Here is a 22,632-nt window from a genome sequence, read left to right as displayed (position 1 = left end):
TTATGGTTTCTTATTAACTCCATGTTAATCCAAACTCAAGGAGCAAAACAAGCTAATTCATGGTGGCAAACATAGGAAGAAAGCGGCGTTTAGCTCCAAGATGGCGGACGTGTTGCTATTCAAGCTGCGATTTAGGGCTTTAGTTCTTGCAACAGAGTTCTTATCCAGTTAGAACAGGCATAGCAAACATCACCTTAATTAACTTACACAAGTCATATCTATTTTACTTACGTTCTGAAAACGAGGATTCCATTCCTCCGTTCTCGTACCAGAACCTGTCTCCCAATTTCAGGCGCCGAAACTGATCAGCAATGATACATGCAAAAGTCGGCCCCAAAATGGCGTCTGGAAGAGGATTCTCGGCAATACCCGCTGGAAAAAGGTCTACATCGTCTACATTCCTGTAAAATCAGAAGATGAGGAAATATCAAAGCGTGTTCTACCGACATGCAGGAGGCAAAGTTGAAAGATATCGGACTTTTAAGAAGTAATACAGTGAAACCTCATTACAACCAACTTCAAGAGACCACAAATTTTCCACGTTGTAATGCAATTCAGGAAATGTAATGGAAATAAAACGGGGACTGAAAATTTATTTCTTAGAAACGGATGTTTCGTTATATTGGTATTCGCTGTAACGGGATTTCCCTGTTATTAAAAAAGTGAATTTGTTTCTGACAAATTAAAAATTTCGCAGTCAAAAATAGCAGACAGTTGAACTGTTGAATGCTCCGTATTTTGAAAAGCTTTGCATAAATTTTATTTTACCTTTTCATATTTTTTATTCATTAAACACTGCTACCCTTGCTACCCTTTCATGGATTGAATAAGCTTTTTTTTGAGACAATAATAAATTTTTTTTCAGTAAATTGCAACTTTTGTTAAAATGTGGTTTCATGTAAAAATAACTGCAAAACAAATTGAGTTTTTTCTTCGATCCTTTCATGTGTTAATCGATCAAAATTTTGCAAATTTTTTGGAGTTATCATATATTTTTTTATACTTTTACAATTAAAAGATATCATAGCTACAATGGCGTTATAGACGTTGCGTAACATCTTGTGTCTAAGTTAATTGGTTAATTTTTCAGTATCGTTGAAGTTCTTGAATGTACGTAAGCTGTTCAGTAAGTAATAAGACTAATTTTACTGCCACGAAACAACTCATCGGAACGTTAATTCCTGTGGCATGAGAAATCTATGTGGTCAGTACTAACAAAAGCTACCGATAGTTGGCTCGTACAGACTCATGTTCCTGAGTATCACGTAATTGAATTGAAGCCTGTTGGCGGGCGCCTACAAGAAATAAAACTAACTTTACTCCTGCACAACACTCATCGGAATATTAACTTCTGTGTATCATGAAAAATGCCTGTTGTCTGTATTAACAAAAGCTACAGATAGTTGGCGGGTACATACTAATGTTCCTGAGTATAACGTGATTGAATTGAAGCCTGTTGGCGAGCGCCTACTGGACGCAGTCAGTTGAAAAAATGGAAGCGTAGTAGAAGCAAAGTTATGAGATTAAAGTTGTTTTCATCTGCAAACATGAGCATCGGAGATCTTTGATAATGATACGTGAAGTTTTCAACGATGAAGCAATGTTTCGAGTCCGTACTTTTTGCTAGCATAAAGCTTTTAATGCAGGCAAAATATGGAAGATATTGAACGTGAGGGACAACCATCACCGAAACAGTGATTAACACTGCTGCTATTATCATTAAGGGGAATCACGGAATTGTTTTACATCGGTGACTTCTGGCTGTTTCCTAAACTTAAGAAACCATTACGAGGCAAACATTTTGAAAGCAACAAAGCAAGTCTAAACTCTGCGGAGGGAGCTTTGAAATAGCTCTCACAAACATAACGTTCCCGAGTATTTAAGAAGTGGACAGAACGTTGGAATAAATGCATTTAGTCCCGCAGAAGTTATTCTTAAAAACACCCTGTAAATTATGACGATTAAAGTTGTTCTGTATTTTTTTATAAGTTTAGTCTTTATACTCATTGAAAAGCCCTCGTATTTTAAATTTTTATGTCTAAAAATAGGGCTGAATATCCGATGAATTTTAACAAAAAAATCGAGGATGTGTGATTACTTTTGGATCTGATATGCATCAAAATTACATAGAGTCATGTGACTCGTCGAACCATTTACAAAGACAATGGAAATCAAATCTGCATTTAAAAAATAAATTTGAGATTAGGTATACGTGAGATCAACAATGAATCGTCGTGATTGCTCAACAATTAGTGACTTTTTTTAAAGCCTTTATTACAATTGTTCTGTCCTGTGAGTTTAAGTAAGACAAGTTTTATCATCACTGCCAAAAGCAAAAATTAATAGTAGTAATTATAAAGCTAATTTTTAATTAAGTTAACAAATTACTTTCAAAATTAAAACGAACTGAGCCATCAAGGTTAATATTGCTGTAATGGAGGTATGCAATTTACTGACACGTGACGTGCACCGAAGATATAGCACGACCACAGATACCCTCCAATCTTCTATTGAACTTACCGTTTTACATTCACTTTCAACTACGAGGGTCTTTAAAAAAGTAAAGTAACAAGATTGCAGCATTAATATTTATTCAAGGATTACAAAACTATATACAATGTAAGAAGGCAAGGGAAGAGATTACTTCTCTACAGAGTCACCATACTAATTTAACCATTTGCTCCATCGGCAGACCAAACCATCGAAACCGACATGGAAGAAATTATTGTCAAGGTTGAGAAACTGCGTCAAGACGGCTTGCTGAACCGCAGCATCAGATCAGAAATGCTGACCTCCCAAGTGCTTCTTTGAAGGCCGGCGAGATGGAAATCACTTGGTGCGAAGTCTGGACTGTAAGAAGGGTGGTCCAATGCCTCCCACCAAAAACGATGAAACACATCATGCTTAGCTGTGGCTGTATGCGGTCGAGCATTGCCGTGCAACGACGAAACGTGAGTTGTTAACACTCCACGGTGAATTACTTCTCGCAATCAACTGGCACAATTATAGGCAGCATTTACGATTGACCATGATTCCGTCAAAGCAGCGATCTTCTAACTGACATTAGGTCCTGTTAGTAGACATCCAGCTCCATCTATCGGCACCGTTTGAAAGCTTTGATCATCCTCGTTATCTTTATCGTGATTTTTATTTATACAGAGAATCTCCATACACATCAGAGCTCTTGTTACCTAACTTATTGAAACATTTTCGTAGTTAAAGAATAAGACGGAGGGGGTATCGAACAGCTTACATAATAATTATTCCTAAGGTGAAGCATCATGCAGGAAGCAGATGTGACAAAAAAAAAGATGCTTTCATGAAGCATCTCTTTTTTATCACATCTCTATCGTTGTTTTCTCTGTAAACACGTAGTTTGTTCTTTCGACTAATTAATGTTTTGTAAACCATTGGAATCTACTGTTTAGAGATATACTCTATCTACTGTATTAGTACTCTATCTACTGTATTAATCTACTGTATTAGAGGGGGCCCTCCAGAAGCGGCCATTGTTCGGACCTTGGTTTCGTTTTGACTGACAACATATCCGTGTTAAACGAATCCCTTTAGGTCTTCCCTAATACATTACCTTGACAACGCCCTCTACCGGTATTTTTTACCACCCTTTCGCCAAACGAAATGCCATGGCCTCCCGAACGTTCTGATAGAATATATAAGTCATAAGTCATTCTGACCAGTAGTTTTAGGTTGAGCGTTTTGAAATCGCAACTTCATTGATAATCGTCTTGTATGTAAAAAAAAAAAAATAGAGATATATATAGGTGGATAGATAGAGAGCGATAGAACTAGCGAGCAATAATACTGATATAGATAGAAATAGGTAGATACAAATACATTTAAATAGATATAGATAGAAGTAGACACATAGAATAATATAGAGCTAGATAGCTTTAGAAAAATAGATACATAGATTAGATATAGAGAAGTTTTAATAAATATAGATAGAGGTAGACAAATAGAGTGATATAGATAAAGCTAGATATCTATACAAAGATGTATAGAGATAGATACACAGATAAATACAGATAGAGATAGAAACGCAAATAGATACAAAAAGAGATATGTATAATAGATATAGATTGAGATAGTTAGAAAAATGGATGAATATATAGTTAGAGCACTGGACACATGAAGAAATCGTATCTTTCCGAAAAGAATTTTCTTCATTGGCGTTTTACTAATCCAAGTTTTCTTGTTTTATGTGGCATAGATTTGCTACTTCACTGCTCAAGTGGTTCTCAAAGCAGAACGAAACGATTTGTAATCTTTGGCATGAATTAGTTTCTTGTGAGACAGAAGAGTAAAACAGGGAGACAAGTACTACCTCTTTGAATCATTCATTTCAATAATGAGGAGGACACAAGGATGTAGGATATTTTCAAAGAGCCGAGATGACGTTGCGTCCCTTATATCTGCCACAACACTCTGAAAGGGAGACATCCTCGCAGGAGCCTTAATTCATTACTAATCCCGCGATAATACCCAATTGCTTTCCGTTTCCGCATTACTCAAGATGTCCCATCCATTTCGCAGCGAAGTGCATCCATTGTCCCGACATGGCAGATCGCTAATTTTCTGCTCAGCGGGAACGCCTCTTGAATTGGGAGGTGTTTACAAAGCCACTGGGTGTTATTGATCTCCCGCGCTCCGACGCCGATGATTGAAACAAAGCTGAGAATTAATGCTGCTGACCATTAAGTAGGACGCCTCGGTGCTCCCGTGACCACTTTATTAGAGGGGGCCCTCCAGAAGCGGCCATTGTTCGGACCTTGGCATTCATGCTGCAGTTTGACGGATGCGTTTGCCGCTCGCTGGAGTACCGCCATCCATATCTCGGGGAGCGATTGAAATTGCGTTTAGTACAGAGATGCGGAGTCGGGCTGATTTTGAGGTGAAACAGTCGGAGTCGAGAGTCGAAGGCTTTAGAATTATAAAAGTCGGAGTCTGCTAGTTTCCGTCCGAGTTCGGAACTCTGCCAGAGTTGCGGAGTAAGACTGAGTTTACGAAGAGTTAAAGTCGGAATCGGGGTCGAAAACTAAAATTCCAGGATTCAGAGTCATAGTCGGAGAGGCGGAAATTTTTCCTATAACTTCACAGGCTTAGTTTTCGTAGGCTTGGATCGAAACGGAGGGGGAGGGGCGGTCAAAGGGGTCATGAACCCTTTAAAGGACCAAATATAGCCTAAAGTGCTTTCGAGACTAATAGTTCTAAAAACTCTCACCAGAACTCCTATTTGTGCCCAAGTATTGCACTTTGCCCCCACCAACCTTCCATTTTGATAATGATCGTCTACAAAATCAGAAACTGGATCCGCCCTTGCCGTTTTGATATTGAGGCTGGTTAGCAGCCTTCACCTCCCTATCTGTACTGCGAAATGAGATTTGGAATCAATTATGAGAAAATTTAATCGATTGCGATTCTGATAACAAGCATTTAAAAATAGGAGGTTATGTGATTACGATTACGGTTAAAATCCTATGCCAAAAAGTAACAGCGAGTAAAACAGTGATTACAGTTAGTAAATATAATCGATAACAATTGGGACAGTGAGAAACAAAGGGATGTTAGTGGACTTTTTAAAGTTTCTTTCAAATCCTTTCAGGCTTTCATTATTTTTTTTTTTTCTAAATCATTCTGTATAGCAGCGCCCACCAGAGCTACTAGTACCATCTCTTTTCATCTTGCCACAAAGCAGAGGAGACGTTCCACTATTATTTGTACTGGTTATCTCTAAAATTTTAATTTTGGCACTTTCATCCCTTTGCATCTTACTGCTTCAACTATGTGACGATGATGATTTTGATTACAATTACTGACAAAAAATTATTCCATGCACGCGCGTTATGGATGTATTGCAGTGAAACGTAATCATTTGCAACTGCGATTAGGAAGAGGAAAAAAGAGAGCAGTATATTGTGCAACAAAAAGAGTACAAAGTTGTTTTCCTGGCATGTCTTCACTTTTAAAAAGCATTTCAAAGAATGACAAGCTTCGACTGTGATTAAGACAATGTGTAAAGCAGCACTGTATAACTACAGCTGTAATACAGGATATAATGTCAAAGAAAATTAAATAAATGTATAAAATAGGAATTTCACATGCTTCTGTTTTTTTTTTTTTTTTTTTTTTTTTTTTTTTTATTATTATGCCCTGAGGCCAGAAAGGCGTTTTTGTTTTTAGTGCATTAGCTGCAGCTCTAAACTTTAATACCAAAACCTGAATAGTTTTTCTACCTGGAGCAGGATATGTCAGCCAAGTTGTAACCGAATGCGAAATCCTCGCTGAGTATTAATCACAGAACCACCATTACGAATATAGGGTAACGGTACCAGTAACAGACATGCTTAAGGCATCGCTCTCAGGTTAACTCAATTTTCTGAGCATTCTAATGCATTAAGATTTTTTAAACTATTTTTCTCTCACGCAAATACATCTCATACAACGTTTGGCTGCTTCTGGATCCTCTGAGTTAGTTAATTCTATTTTTATTTGCTCAATTTCGAAAAAAGGTCCGACCCCCCAGTAACAGACACTGATGATACTGATGATACCCAGCAACAGACAGGATGAGGAAAGGATGAAAAATGAACAGAATTCCCCTTTTCTCTTCAAAATGTGCAAAAGTTCTTTATTTTTAGAACTAAAGCCTTATTAAATTCAAATGAACATGAAATACTGGAAAAAATCGTGGAGACTGTTCATAAATTTCCACCACTGTCTTTTAAATTCCAACTGGCTCATAAAATTCACTCTGATAACACTAGATGACTACACCGTATTCATGGGTCGCAGAAACATCAATTTTACCCGCCTAAAATTTTTATTACTTAAATCCAAACTTATGACTGCCTGTCATTGGACCCATGACTGTTACTGATGCGGTTACCCTACTCCTCCACAACATAAGTCGATGCTTACCACTCCGCACTATTGCAACTACTGCAAATGGCACATGTACTGCTATCGATTGATACCGTTTCTGCCCCACCACAACTCACACAAAGTCCGCTTCAGATAAAGGAAGTTGATATGCTCCACCCTGTATTCATAAAATAAAGTACACTCATATATCCTTAAGAAACTAACGCGGTGCTTTAACTAATATATAGGTTTCCAAGCCATGCGTCCTGAAGTTTATTGCTGATGTAAATAACGTCATTCACTTAAAACTTTTCTTACCTATAAAGACGACTGAAATTCCGCACAACTAATGGGTCCATGACTGTGGCCAAATCCTCAAAGTTACGCAATCTTGGAAGACCGCAATATTCTCGCCATTCGTTATAACCGGGAAGTCCGTGGTCCCGGCCCCGTTGGATGTTCAGAGCAATCAAATCCAATCCCTGGCCAGAGGCACCGAACAATTCATTTGTCAGCTGTAAGTGAAACAATTCTTCACATTAGTTTCTTTGTTCTGGTTTCGTCCGCATAGCGTTACTGCTCACAACCGGTCGGTTGAGGGGCCTTAGGTTGATCTAAGGCCCCTATAAATACGAGCCGACGCATCAGCTTAAGATTAGCCATTTTGGATCGGAGCATGTTTTTGAGTGGTTGTCTTTTATGGCGAGTTATCCCGTTTGGTGATTGTTCACTGCGAGCGACTATTAGTGGCACGTGAATTGTTAATAAAATAAAATTTTATTTTCTGCAAATTTGGCGAAATCCAAATTTTAGCTGCCCTAGCAACGCAACAATAAAAAATCCGATCCAAAATGGCTAAACTTAAGCTTATGCGTCGACCTGTATATATAGCGGCTCTAGGTTAATCACTACACAATTAATGACGTCAGCGGTTATTCACCGGTTGTTCACTAACCGGTGCTTCATCGAACGCTTTCGGTTGATTTCCGGTTACTTGCTTAGACGAATAACGCACAGGTGAAAAATACTTATTATTTGTCGAAAATGTCACGTGGTTCAATCAACCAATCAACCAGCTTAAATTGCGGTCGACCAGTGGATCAACCGGTGAACCAATTAGAACGACTTCGGAAACTACCAGTTTACAGATAACTCTATTAGAACGCTCTAGTTAGTCACCGGTCGACCGGAAACTCATTTAGAACGAGACCTAATGAGTCTGTGTAGTTACTATTTACAGACCTAGTTAATTGCCGCAGAGACCGACAACCAATCTTTCATGTAATACCACCAACATTATTACTAGAGTTTTAACACAGATTCCTCGCCAGTTGGAGTCACGTGGGCTCCTACGATACGAAACTGCTTTAGGACTTTAATATCATAATATCTGGAATCTTATCATTCTATCTGGAAAAATTGCAGAAATCACACTTGTCGAAGGGGAATAGAACCATATGTACCAAGGAACAGCACGCTTGTAAAAGCAACAATACCTAACATTCTCGAAATAAAATACTCGAGTTGCCAATTCGAAGAATTCAAAATCCAATTTTAAAATGCTGAAATAAACTCAGACGCTTTTGTAGCTGCAAAATCTTTCCTTAGATTTTAATACTTTCATAGGACTAGGGTTTCTAATCCCGCGGGATTTCGGGATCATAAAGAGCCAATCCCGCGAGATCTCGAGATCCCGCGGAATTGACTTTTTTTTCTAAAAAATTAAACTTTAATGTCAATTAGAAAAGTTGTGCGTTTTAAGAAGAACTGCTTTTGTTACTTGAATTAATAGTTTTCCGGAATTCCGTACGCCAATTGCAGAGCACTAGAAAATCAGATCACGTTTGTCGTTGTGTCAGTGCATTTGATTTATTACAGCAAAGGGATGAGTTCTGCTCGATTACACCAAGTCGCAGTCTTAGTAAAAGTTTTGGATCACTTTGCTAATTTTACACCTCACTTTAAAGAGACATTCAAAAACTTGAGCAGCCAAATTTTCTGCACTGTCATGCGAGTTATCTTGCGTTTCATCCAAATTTCAGTCACCTCTTTTAGAGTCCAGTCTAATGTATAAATAATGCCAGGTTTTTCCTTGCTTTTTCCTTTATAGAAAAATATTGTACCCTTTTTATGAGATAAAGGTTTTGAGAGCAATCCCTAAGTTTACAAAAGTGCTCCAACATTGCATTCAGGGCTACTCCAGCGGGTTTTGCAATCAGTAATACACTTTCCCTATTTTTTCTAAAGTGTAATTTCCTGGATTTTAATCTTAAGTGATGTTCTTCGAAAATGTTTTTAAAATATACGTATTTTCTCAATCGCTGACCGTTTAAAAACAGAAACCTCGAATGAGAATACCAATTCATTCTCAGGAAAATATACTCTTTTTACTTCCTTTTACAAAAAAGAAAGTATTGTATTCGCGAAAAAAATTTCACTCAAAAATCGGCCTTAATTTCCATTTTGCTCGCCCCCGAATGAATATTGATTTATTTTTTCAACCCGACCATACGTGGATACGTGCCTAAGAACGTATAGACACCTGAAGAATCCATTTTGACGATCCCCGAGTTAATTACAACGAGTTTTCTCATGACGTCTGTATATACGTATGTATGTGCGTATGTGTGTATGTATCTCGCATAACTCAAGAATGGTATGTCCTAGAAAGTTGAAATTTGGTACATAGACTCCAAGTGGGGTCTAGTTGAGCACCTTTGCTTTTAGTTGCATTCGGATGTTCCAAAGGGGGGGTCTTTTACACCTTTTTGGTGTAAAATCATTGTTAATTTCAATGTAAACTCAAGCGGTGCTATAATTTGACCAACACTTGGCAATATATCGCGAAGCTTTTGGTCGCCAAGCTTTGTCGCCTACTTGGCGATGAATTTGGCGGGGTTTTTTTTTTTGTAAATTTGGTTTCAATTTGGCTATATTTAGACAGTTAACCATTGAATCACATTAAAACTGCCATTATTGGGAAAATTTATCTATATAAAACGTTTTCTTTGCTTCGGTTTGCAACAGACTTGTAATGAAAGTATTTAAAGTGCTTTTTTGTTCAAACCGAGACACTATTATCTTTAAATTGGAGTAAAAGGAAGCCATGTGATGCACACACACACACATCAGCTCGTTTTTTATTGTGTTCTTAAATGGTAAATCCTCTGTTCATCATATGAGACACTTGCTCTTCTTGCAGATATACGAGGAAGATGATTCAAACTTCACACAATGCTTTTAACAATAGTCGTTTTATGAGCGGCAAACATTGAAAAACTCTTGAATGGAAAAAAATTTTGCAGGATTGGAAATCCCGCGGGATTTTGCTCCCAATCCCGTGGGATTAATCCCGCTAAATATCATGCAGGATCCCGCGGGGATCGGGATTTCGGGATTGGAAACCCTACATAGGACATTTTGCTTAAGTACGTAGCTAGCTTATGTTAAAAACTCATGTTGCGCAGAAAAAAATCCCTTTTCGTATAAAAATACCAAATTACTGTACGCAAAATGTTTTTTACCTGAAATTTTCAAAAGTAAACCCTTTTTTCATTACGAAATATTAGTGCAAATATTACAAAAAAAAAGTTTTAAAAAAATAATATGCTAATTTAAATAAGCCCATTCAATTTTTTTTCCTTGCATTGAAAGTGTGGTGGCAGTGAAACACGTTTTACAGAGTTTATTTCTTTCGTGGAGAATTTACGTGACGGCTTGGTCCAAATTTGTCAACAAGTTGATAACATGGCAAATAACTTTAATGTAACTAGACCAGGGTTTCTTAAAGTGGGCACTGCAGTCCTCTGGAGCGTGAGGGGTGTCGCGAAGTTTCACGGTATCGAATCTTTGTTGTTAATGAAACAAAAACTGTAATGATTACTTATCAAAATTTTATCTGACTCGGAGTTTTTGCTTCAACAAAAAAAAAAGAGAGAGAGAGAGGCAAGCCATTCATGTATATTAAGAGTATTTAAATTGACGTATTTCAAAAATCAAATATTAATTTAGAATACTGTTACTTTCTGTCCCACAGAATCATACAAATCCACCCTCATAATGCTTACAGGATATATAATACAGGCTTAATAATACAGGGCTCCCAACATTTTTAATTTATTTCTAGGGGAAAGGGGACCTAAATTCCAAAAAAAAAGGACCGAAAATAGACCTCAATCTTTACTTTTACGTGTCGAAATTAGGGATGTACTGATTAACTAGCAGTAATCGGTAACCGGCCACTTTACCGATTTCATCTATGATCGGCAAATTTTAGCCGATTAATCGGCTGAAAAATTATTTTTTATTAAAAATGTACTTTTGTTTAGAACAAGTTACTAGGCTAATTGAAATTTAGCCGATTTATCAGCTTTTTTTTTTTTTTTTTTTTTTTTTTTTTTTAACTAAATTAAAATTACTTTTGTTTAGAACAAGAAACTATGCTGAATGAATAAAAAACACCTGACCAACATATTCTATCTCTAACTGTTATGCCCTCATTTGATTCAAAATTTAAAAATTATTATGGTAGGGGTGTGAGTAACACATCCATATTTTTTTTAGCAAAAAAAGAAATGGATATAATATGATACAGGGAAAATTCAAAATAAAACTGAAATTTTAAGGAAGAAGAGGAAAAAATACAACATGCGTTTTTTTTAAATGGACGTTTAGAGATTTGAAACTAAAAACAGGACTTCTCGGGAAAAAGGTACCAATTTGGAGTTCTAATTCCTGATGCCTTGAAAAAATTTTAAATCTTCAAAGGGAAAGTTTGGGAACCCTAATAAAGTAATTACAAGTTTACAGAGATGTTTCGCTTTTGTTCCATTCAATATGAAATACTCTGTATATCTCAATGGCCTACACACCGACTACTGATTGTCGGATAAGGAGGGTAAGATAACGAATTTACCATTCCTGTAAATCTGTCATTGTTACTGACAATCTGACAAAGAATTTTTTATTTGCTTACCATTTTCAACTTTTCAGATGACTACCGAGAAAACAAACAGGAAACAGAGGAAAAAGCTTCTTTCATACCATATTTTGAGACTTTGTTTCATTATGACAGAATTATTTTATTATTACCAATTATTTTATTTTTTCATTCTAGACTTTTTCATTTCTTTCCACTGGTTGGTACATAAACTAAAGTAGAAAGCAATTTTTCGAACAAAATCAAAAGTTAACAAAATCTATCTTGTCAAAATCGACTAAAAATTAAGTTTAGAAAAGCCCTTTCAGTTGCGGATATGATTTTCTTTGACCGGGAGCAACAACATAGAATATTTAAAGAATCTGTTAGAACATAGTCCCACTAAATTTCTCTTACGCTCACAGGCCTTGACAATCGCTGAAACTCATGGCAACAAAGAAGGCGCTACAGGGAATACCTGTTTTCCATGCACTGCCATTGATTGGTGGATGCAAAGGTTCCTTTCAGCGCCTCTTACGGTCAAAATGGGTGACGTCCAATCAAAAATAAACCAACTTTGAAACTTGTCATTGATTGGTAGATGCACAGAGCAGATCATAGTTGCATCGATTCAACACAGAAAAACCATTAATCGCAAGGCCCGAAAGCGTCAGCGCCATGTAGTGTGGCCATGGTTAGAGACATGGAATCCATCATTGAAAAATAAGCATTAAAATTTATTCTAACACAACCATTCAGCCGAGCGTTTTCTAACAGGGAAATGAATTCGGTGAAGTAGATAGGTAGTTAAGGTCGTATAGGTAGATAGGCCGGACATGGTTTTTAGAGCTTGGACCGAGAGAACACACACTGGTCCTACAGTAAAATATGTTTGTGCGTATTTTTTACCGTATTATTTTTTTTTCTTTTTATGTTTACTTTTATCTGCTCGTCAGTTCCCTTCGCTATCCAACCCAATCGGTGAAGTAAGATGACGAAAAACGCTTTTTATTTTTGATGACATATTATTCATATTTTATAAAGAGATAACAAAAGTTCAAATTTATTTATTAAACTTAACAGTTTAACGAAGTCTCGGGTATAAGTTTCAAAATTTTAATCCACATCCTAAAGTGAGAAAAAAATTTTAAAGCTTAGTACCGTCATCTTACCCCCACTTTCCCCTACCTCCACACACACCATTTCACAAAACAACAAAAGGTAATTATTTAAGCTCTTACATGCGCTGCGACGTTACTGTCAAAAGTCTGGGCAGGTTGTCGAGTCATTCCCCGTACTAGAGCATCGAAACTCCCCCTGGTGTACATAAAAGAAGGGTCGAAGTCTGCGTGGAAGTGAGCGTCTTTCCTGCTACCTTGATTCGAGTACAGCTCCATCTCGTCCTGCAAAAATCAGACCCACTCATTCACATGAAAATGACTTGAACCAAAATACTAATTGTATTAGAGCAGGGATTCCCAAACTGTTCTGATTCGTGGAACCCATTGAAGAATTAGAATTTTCTCTCGACACCCCTGTCTAGGTCTATTACATACGTATTATTGTTAAGCTTTTGCTGCACCCCTCAGCTCTTTCTGGGGCACCCAGTTTGGGAACCTTTGTATTAAGCGTAATTCAACCATCGTCTGTACGTCACGAGAGCTCCGCTTTTTTCTCCCTAAAACCAGTTTTTGGTTGGCGTTGCCATGACAGCAAGCCGTATTGTGCGGGACCCGTCAACGTGACGAGAAGCTAGATATCTGACGTCTCTGACATTCGTAGAGTTGGGGGTCGTATTTCATTGGTCTCCACGAGATGAGCGCGCTCTTTCTATTGGGTGAGAGTATGTCATGTGCTTTTCGTGCGTTCGCAACATGTGAATGCATCTCCCTTTTCGGAAAACGTACGTCTGTCCGCTTTACGTGGCGAACGTGATGTGTGGACGATGTCTGAATAACGCTTTAGAGAATCTAACGGCTTATTACACAAGCAACCAATCATTGACGGTTTACTAGACACAAACCTGATGGTGATGAGGTACCGGTACGTGCCGGTACGGAGTTCCGGTACTTTTCTACTTGACACAAAGCCGTTCCGGAATATAATTTCAAGTAAACAAGGTAGACCAACCAATAGATGAACAAGTAAGCGCTATTTCATTTTTAAAAATTCATAACTACGTTAAAAACTAGCGATTAGCACACAACGGTGAAAACATTTTAATTGATGTATGTCATGGTGTCCAACTTTTTTATAATCGAGGACTGCCCCTCATATTAAAATGATTCTCGCGAGCCAGAACACATACAAACTTTCAAAGTGTTTTTAAAAATTTCTAAATAGCATGGGAAAGTATGAAAAAGGAAAGAAAATTAAAAACGAATAATTTTTGTTATTACTGCCTATGGTTCAAATGAATCTCTTTTTCAGAAACTAATTTCTGAATATTTGGTTTCAAATTTGTAACATTGTCATTAATCGTGCTTTTCGACTTACAACATTAAACAAAACAACGGGCCACACGGATCCACTTCGTGGGCCGGATGTGTCCCGCGGCCATAGGTTGGGCACCTCTGATGTATGTAACTTTTTTTAAAAAAACGGGCGTCAAGTTTTACGGAAGAGTGATGTTGATATGAGAAAAAAAATGTACTATCGCAGTGAATGAACACCCTCCCAACCAACTAGAAAATTCTGACCGTTGATGAAGAGGAAAAAAATGATAGTCGTCAACACATTCGACAATATTTACTGTGTGATATAATTTCAATCGTTGCGTACACTGCAAAAAAAATGTGTAAGGTTACCAGTATTAAAATGTGTAACGTTACACGAATTCTGAAGTGGATAGCATCACTGTTTCAAAAACTCAAATTGTTGGATGAAACCATGCGCTATCGTTTCAGTAGATTCAAAGCGCATGCGTAAAGATTAGAATGGAACGCAAACCGATCTAGGTAGCCGAGCAGTAAAAGCGCTTGCTTTTCGCGTCTGTGATATCCGCGTTCTGCGTTCGGACACCAGTGAAGTCCTTCCTCTCTTAGAGCAATAAAAAGTCTTGTTTGTATATTAAAATAAATATTGTATGTTAAAATAATTGGTGTATATTGCTTTGTGAAAAAGCATGAACTTGATAAATCGTTCAAAAAAGTCAGATGAAAGCTTAATTTTTGGTAATGTGTAACCTTCCGAGAAATTTCTCTATAAGTACAGAAAATTACGGTGTAACCTTATGCAGAAGTGAGTGAGACGTTACGCTATAGTTATATTACCATTATGTAACCTTCCACAAGCGATGTGTAACTTTACACGAGTTATATCAGGAAAGTTACTCCAGCGTAAGGCTGCCACCGATTTTATGCAGTAAAGTTACACAAACACAGTGTGTGATTTCCCTACTGGCGTGATGGTGATCTGTGAATTCTATTTTTGAAGAATCCTTGTCTTTAGAGGGGAGGAACTCTAGTAAAGGGTGTTTTTTAGAGGCGTAGAACTTTAAGTCGGGAACACTGTTTGATCTGTGGGCCATTTTGATAGTTGTCACTTGTTTTGTGTTTAGTTTGGTTTGCCATTTCATCAAGAATAGATAGCAGGACGGTGCAACATGCCACACAGCGCGTGTCACAATTGATTTATTAAAAGAAACTTTCGGTGAACGAATAATTTCGCTTAATGGACCCGTGAATTGGCCTGCAAGATCATGCGATTTAACTACGCTGGAATATTTTGTGTGGTGGCTGTGTGAACTCTCAGGTCTACACCGATAAGCCACAGATGATTGACGCCTTGGACAAGAACATTCGCCACATATCACTCACATACGGCCCCCATTGCAGCAAAAAGTGATAGAAAATTGGACTTCCCGATTAGACTTTCTCCAAGCCAGCCGAAGTGGCCATATACCAGAAATCACATTTAAATAAAAATGGCAAAGAATCTTTTGAATAAAGCCAAACTCATGGCGATTTACATTATTTAACGGTGTTTTATTTGAACCTAAAGTTCTATACTTCTAAAAAAACACCCTTTAGTTCCGATATTTACATCTTCTTCATTTTTCTGCCCTCCTAAAAATTTTGAAAAGACAGGAAGATGAAAATCGGTGGCTGCAAAGTCGGTGGAATATGGTGGATACAAAAAAAATTTCCCAGTCTAGCTCAGCAATTTTCTTATGAATCGCTAAGGCTGCATATGATTTTTAATTATCGTGATGCAGCCGGATTTCCTTAAAGTTGAGCATACGCGACCTCTTACCATGTTACTGTAGAAAGGTAAATGGCAGAAACTGCAAATTTTTCATTTTATTGTATTTATGTCATCTATTGTACTTTAGCTTTATTGTACAAGCTTGCTTTCGTGCTTATTTTCAGCGGAAAATAAGAACGAAATAGGGACGAATTCAACATTTACCTGTTGTTAGTAAGGAATCCAAAACGCGTTTCTTCTTACTTCTCGAAAACTCAAAAACATTCTGAAAATACTGCCTTTTTACCTTCCCACGGCAGCATATTTCCTAAAATACTTCTTAAAAAAAAGAAGTTTCTAAACAGCCCCTAAAACATAACAGTGAAAATAGGACATGCATATCCCAATTTTCACTTATTCCTCTCTTTGAAAAAAATTTTAAGGGTGAAAATAATTCAAGAAAAAAGGTGCAGAAACAAAACAACTTGAGTTCTTCGGCTTCAAAGACAAAGTGTCCTTCAAAAAAAGAATTATAGGGAACAGAAAATTTTATAAAATCTATTTTTTTAATTATCATCATTTTATTCCCCCCCCCCCCCACCTTTTTTTTTCTCTTGAACGGGCATAAATTTTTGGTAAGCTTAATACAATGTGTGTGAGGGTGTAAAAGTAAAGTACGTTAGTAAGTAAGTAAGAAAGAAAGCAAGGAAGAAGAGAAAAAAAAATAGTGAAATTCCTGAAAACGAAATGTAGGTGTTATATATAGATATATTATTATTATTATTATTCAAGCGCTTACTAAACACAACACTCATAAATTTTCTTCAATCTCTAGAAAATTAGTTTCTTCTTACTTGAACGAGAGTATGTCCAAATCTCCCTGCAGCAGCAGCGAAACTATTCAGCACAGCAGGGTTCAGGTTACAATCGTAATCAAAACTGTAACCAGTCAACTTCGGCTTCAGTCCATAAGAAGACATGACACAATCACCTAAAATGAAACAAATTACCGCCAGGTACAACTTTTCTATCGGTCATCCATTATACAACTTTGTTCGAAAACTAAAATCGATGTTTTCATACCTTAAATGGGAATGTTTAAAACAAACTGTACTTAAGAATTTCGTTCACTGGCCGGTGGAGCAAAAATGTCCAGTGGATCACCTTTACTATGTAAAAGAATGCATGGCAAAAATCGTCATGCTATCACGTTGCAAAATTTGAGGATCTTTACTTTAAAAAATTTACCCGACTACCGAAATGCTAAATTCTGTTATTCTACAGTAGAATTTCACCTTAAAAGTATAATTTTCTTTTGAAAAACAGATCCGCTTTGCTTTGTAAAAAGGTTTTATTACTATTTTTTCCTCAGAGAAAAAAATTCTGAAACGCGATCAATTTCGTAAAAATTTGAAATTTGCCATTCAATCGAAATATTTTTATTTTTTTAAAATCTAGATTGAAAGCAAAAATTAAAACTGTTCTTTGCTTTCAAACCGATTGAAACAGTAGCGATGCAAGTAATTCACTGCTTAGGGCCATTTTTTTTTAATTTCCTTTTTCCATTTTTATTAAAAATGACACAAGAAAAAAAACAACAGTAGCAAAAAAAGATTTCATGAAATATTTCCTGAAACTGATTTTTTATGCAAATGCATAAAAAGAGTGCTTTTATTCTCGCACATTATTAGATCATCAACTTAATGTGGAAAAAAAATGCTGATAACAGCTCATTAATTTTTTAAAAAACTGATGCATAAGAAATTGTGGCGACATCTATGGGAAAATACGAAAAGGAAATACAATCAAAGACTGTGCGAAACAGATTTTGATATCGCAATTTATTTAAAGGATATCACAACAGAAACACCGTGAAAAAAAAACATATTCGTAATTTATGCTTTATTGTTTTAAGACAGCCAATCTTGATTATTATCTCTGGAATTTATCATCGTAATTAAAGTCTTTAAACTAATTAGTGTAAAACTTGTTTGTGCTGCCATCTTTTGATATCTATTAGAAACATTTCTAAACTCGACTTTCTTAAACTTATACTAACATTCTTGTTATATTCTCTTACAAGAAATAATCTTCGTAAATTTTAAGAAAAGAACCTTTTCAACACTTCCTTATAATAATCGTACTTCTTACATATTTTTTGTAGGCCCTCATAGAATTTTAACTCGTCTGAAAATATGAGAAATGCTCTATTGAGGAAAATGACGTTTCACGTTGTCTTCTTCATCAAATCTGTACATCAGGGCCAGACTAAGTCTAAAATGGCACTTTTCAGGTTATCACTGAGTTATAGGTAGAATCTTTTCTCGCATTGAGCCATATCAGCATAATTTTATTTTGAAATATCCCTTTATAATTATTTACCATAAGAGCACGAGTCTCATCCTTAGTACGAACCAGACTAACGTTTTTACAGTCTCCTAAAACGCAGTGATAATCTGACTTACGTTAGTTTGGCTTTGATGTACAGAAATAAAAGAAATAAGGAGGTTTCACTCCACAAGAACATGTTCCGCAAAGAGGCATTAATCCTTTAAATAATCAGTGATATCCAACATATTTCAGCCAAGGGCCACATCTCATATTAAATTTATTCTCGCGTATCAGAACACATCTATTTTTTTTAACAATTAATTTTTTTCTAGGAAACATGGGAAAACATGTAAAAGGAAAAAAAATTACGAGTCAAGAATTCATGTTATCATCATATAAAATGCTTTTTATTAATGCAAAATGCGCATCGGTGTTTCAAACACAATACGTTTGGCTCAAATTTGAGACATTGCAACTAAACGTAATTTTTGCATTTGAACAAGGAGCGGAACAACGAGCCACACAGGTCAGCTTCGCGGGTCGTATGTGGCCCACGGACCATAGGTGGAGCATTGTTGCTTTAAATGGCTTCTAGGCTATCCAATCCCATGAGTTTCTATCATAGACTAATAATAAGAATAGACCGAGCTATGGCAACCCTTTTGCTGCTCATAAACCAAACCATGTGACCGGTGGATATCCTAACAACAGCGGGCGTTGAATGTAGCAGACGATCAACGCCCGCGAGAAATAAAATAAATAGAAGTGATGGAACACGGTAGAATGATCTTTTATGGAGTCCGATTTGTAAATTTGTTATTCTAAGTTGTAAATATTTTGTTAATATGGTGAGTTTTTCGTTTAGATAGCATTGTGCATTTTCTTTAGTCAATTTCAATAACTCTCTAAGCAATTAAGAAGCAAGCGCCCAAAAAGAATCGGCAAACGGTAAGATTTTTACCTACAATTTCAATTTAAGATACCGATTAGTACATTTTTGCGTTAACGCAAAACGTTAACGCCATTACGTTCACGCCAACGCTGACGTAGCAGTTCCAAATGGAATAAAAATTACTGAAAACTGTGATCAAAAACTAATTACTAATTTAGTAAGTTACCGCCCTACAGCCAGGGCAAAGGCAGAGATACGTGAGATACAACACCAGCTCAGTCATTTCCAGCCGAGGACTGCAGTTTCGTGCTTAAGTATTACTAATGTCAAAATAATGCATAACTAAAAGAAAAACAGTTCAATCTCTGCACTTGGAAAAAAAATTATAATGAAAACACATTACGTCTTAAAATACATGTCGAGTGCCAAACTATAGATAATGTTGCCATCTAGCAACCATGCTGTCAAAGTTTCCGCCAAGCCCCCCACCAGTCGCATGATGTATCCATGAACCAATTTTTTCATCAGCAAGTCTGGGAAAGCTCGGTCTACTCTTATTATTAGTCTATGGTTTGTATACCTCAAATCTCAGCAAGCACCAACAAAACAACAAACCTTTTCATAAATTAAAGTAAAGATTTTATGAATGTAGTACCTTACCAGGAACTTACCAAGAAGCAAAGGTAAAAACTCCGTAAACGTAATATGCTGTATTTCTGCACTCAGAATTCTCCGGGCTTCGTGGAATAGAATTTCGTCGTTCCATCCAGGATTCAGAGCTGATAATATGTCTGCCAGTCTGTTGTGTTCTCGAAGCATCAAACCGTGGAATGAAGTAAGGAGGACATTCTGGTTGCATCGCACATCCCCTACACAAATATGATAATAGTCTCAATGTTCAAGAAAATGAGCGCTTTTCCGTTTAACTGCCCCCGGCATTTAAAGGATTTATCTCATTAAATTAGTTTTAACGTTTTTATACTTTTAAATGGTACCAAAAAAGAGACAGAATTCTACTCTTATTTCAGATTTAAAAGATACTCGTATATACGACTATTCTTAGCAAAACTTTTTTCTCGGGAAACTGGTGACGCCCTTGAAATCTCGGAACAACATTAACCAAAAGCAATCTAAGGCGATTTTTTTTTTTTTTTTTTTTTTTTTTTTGAGTGTAAGGGCTATTGTTTATTTTCTTGATCAACATTTCCTCGAGTCACAATTTTAAATCGAATAAATAGTTTTATTTACCTTATTTTATTAATATCTAAACCGTTTGGCATAACTTTAGTAACGAACATACCTGAGACAAAACACGAAGTTTCTGCACTTGAACATGATAAGCGATCACTCCTCGGCAGCATTTCTTTTCCACCAGTGAAAGACCATTTTAGCTTCCCTGAGAAAAGACAAAAATGAATTTTTAATAAAGATTACTACAACCAAGATAAATAAATATTATGACACATACATAGCTGTAACAATCTTTGATTAAAAAGAGGGAATACCTCTAAAGCCTATTTAAGTTAGTGAATTGTGGCACTATTTCAAGTCTGTCAATGATGTTTCAATTACAAAATAGCTATGCAATCTAACTCCGCACTTATTGATTAGCTTAACGTTTGATTTAGTCTTTTCTCCATGGACACCACATGAGGGAGGCTTAGCAGTGCCACAGTTGAAGGGCCCGGACGCAAAAAAGGCACCCTTTATCCGAAAAAAAGTTGGAATCGGGGAGGAAGTACTGCCTTATGTGGCGCGTTTAAACACAAAGTAAAAAGAAAATGCACTACCCCGGCTTATTACTTTTGGTCAATGCAAATAGACTCATGGAGAGACGAAGAACAACTCTTCATAATGAAGTTCAAATCCTTTCCGGGCTGAATGACTTAGTAAAATTCTGAATAAGTAATTTTGATTGAAAGCAAAGGATTGAGATTTCTAAAGCCGCTTATGGTTAAGCATATGACACCAGTTTTCTTAAAAATTGAGGTTTTAAATAATGAGATGTTCTGGTTAAACTTGTATTGAGTGCAAACATGTCATCATTGGATACAAACCAAAACAGTAACGAGTTCTGCTCATCCTCATGCATATAATAGCCAAAATCACTGATCAAGTAACGCTCCGACGTCACCAACAATGAAACTTGAGATAAAATGGATGTACAGACATCAAACGTTATGTCTGTCAATCCATACCATAGTACGAAACCACAGGTTATAAATAATTAGCGCGAGAGCATTATTTTATTGTTGGAGCATCTATAATTCAGTAATTTCACTTTAAAAAGGTAGTATCTCTGAAAACTATTATCTGCGTCCATTTCCAAGGGCGGATTCAGGGGAGGGTCAAAGGGTCAGCTGACCCCCCCTGTGACAAGATTTATATTATGTTTATTATTGAACTTCAAATTTTTAGAGCCGAAAATATAGTACTTGGAATCAATGTGAATATATATATATATATATATATATATATTTTTTTTTTTTTTTTTTTTTTTTTTTGAGCAATCACGATCGCTTATTGTTCTCATTTGGCCGTCTTTGATGTCCGGTTCCTTTTTCAGCTTGGACCAGGGGCCTCTGCAGCACCACCGCCCACCGTTCTCTGCAGGTGCCGCTCCGAGGACTGCCTCCTGGAATCCGTTTCTCCTGGTCGGTAGCGTCCATGTCTTACACACACGCCGCTCGCTCATACACACACACACGCTCATACACAAGCCTTTACACACATACACAAACGCCTATGTGTATACACATATGATTACGCACATACACACAGTTCTACGCACACACACACAACTATACATACGGAGCCGCCCAGGAGGAGGGGCAGGCTTGGGGGAACAGGAGCCGTTTCTAGAAACAATTGCCCCCAATGAGCAGTGTCCTGTCGCAATTCGGGATTGCAAAAAACAATTTGAATTCAAAATTTCAGAATTCAAGTTAATTTTCATTTTTTTTTTTTTTTTTTTTTTTTTTTGCTTGGTTCTGTTCGGTATTTCTTTTTAGCACGTAATAATTCAAAGAATTAACTGGGTTCGTTTACTGGGCCATTGCTATTTTTAATTTTTTGCTAATTTTCAAAAGAAAAATCATTTCTAATGAACTTAAAGTTTTTCAAAGCACTGTTCCAACTCAAACCTCATGTCGTGTGTGCGTTGTCTGAGATTTTTTCAACTATTTAATAGCTGTAATCTCATGGATTCAAAGCTGAGGGTAACGTGACTATCCTGTCTACCTAGAGAAATATGAGTTTTGATGAAAATTTAAGGGAATATAATCTATGGCGCAAGCTGCGGCATTAAAAAATGTAGCGGGAAAAGATTGACAGGGTTTTGATCTCATTTGGGGGGGGGGGCACCCCTGCTTAACTGATACCATTTTAAGTAGGAAGTGTAGCGCTGAGCATTAAAACCTGACCC

General features: G+C 36.7%; 1 protein-coding gene across 1 annotated transcript in view; it reads right to left on the bottom strand.

Moving 5' to 3' along the window:
• The window catches only part of LOC129229603 (chorion peroxidase-like), an 89,491-nt gene that overhangs the window by 45,426 nt on the left and 21,433 nt on the right, over positions 1–22,632 (bottom strand). The window contains exons 10-15 of the mRNA XM_054863941.1: positions 20,509–20,604; positions 19,880–20,077; positions 16,840–16,976; positions 13,042–13,203; positions 7,201–7,397; positions 232–401 (exon numbers count right to left, since the gene is read on the bottom strand). Of these exons, the coding sequence (XP_054719916.1) occupies positions 232–401; positions 7,201–7,397; positions 13,042–13,203; positions 16,840–16,976; positions 19,880–20,077; positions 20,509–20,604 (960 nt within the window). The remainder of the gene's footprint in view (positions 1–231; positions 402–7,200; positions 7,398–13,041; positions 13,204–16,839; positions 16,977–19,879; positions 20,078–20,508; positions 20,605–22,632) is intronic.

This window comes from Uloborus diversus, chromosome 9 (genome assembly GCF_026930045.1).
Source record: "Uloborus diversus isolate 005 chromosome 9, Udiv.v.3.1, whole genome shotgun sequence".
NCBI classification, from domain to species: domain Eukaryota; kingdom Metazoa; phylum Arthropoda; class Arachnida; order Araneae; family Uloboridae; genus Uloborus; species Uloborus diversus.
This window is presented reverse-complemented; position numbering and strand designations above follow the sequence as displayed.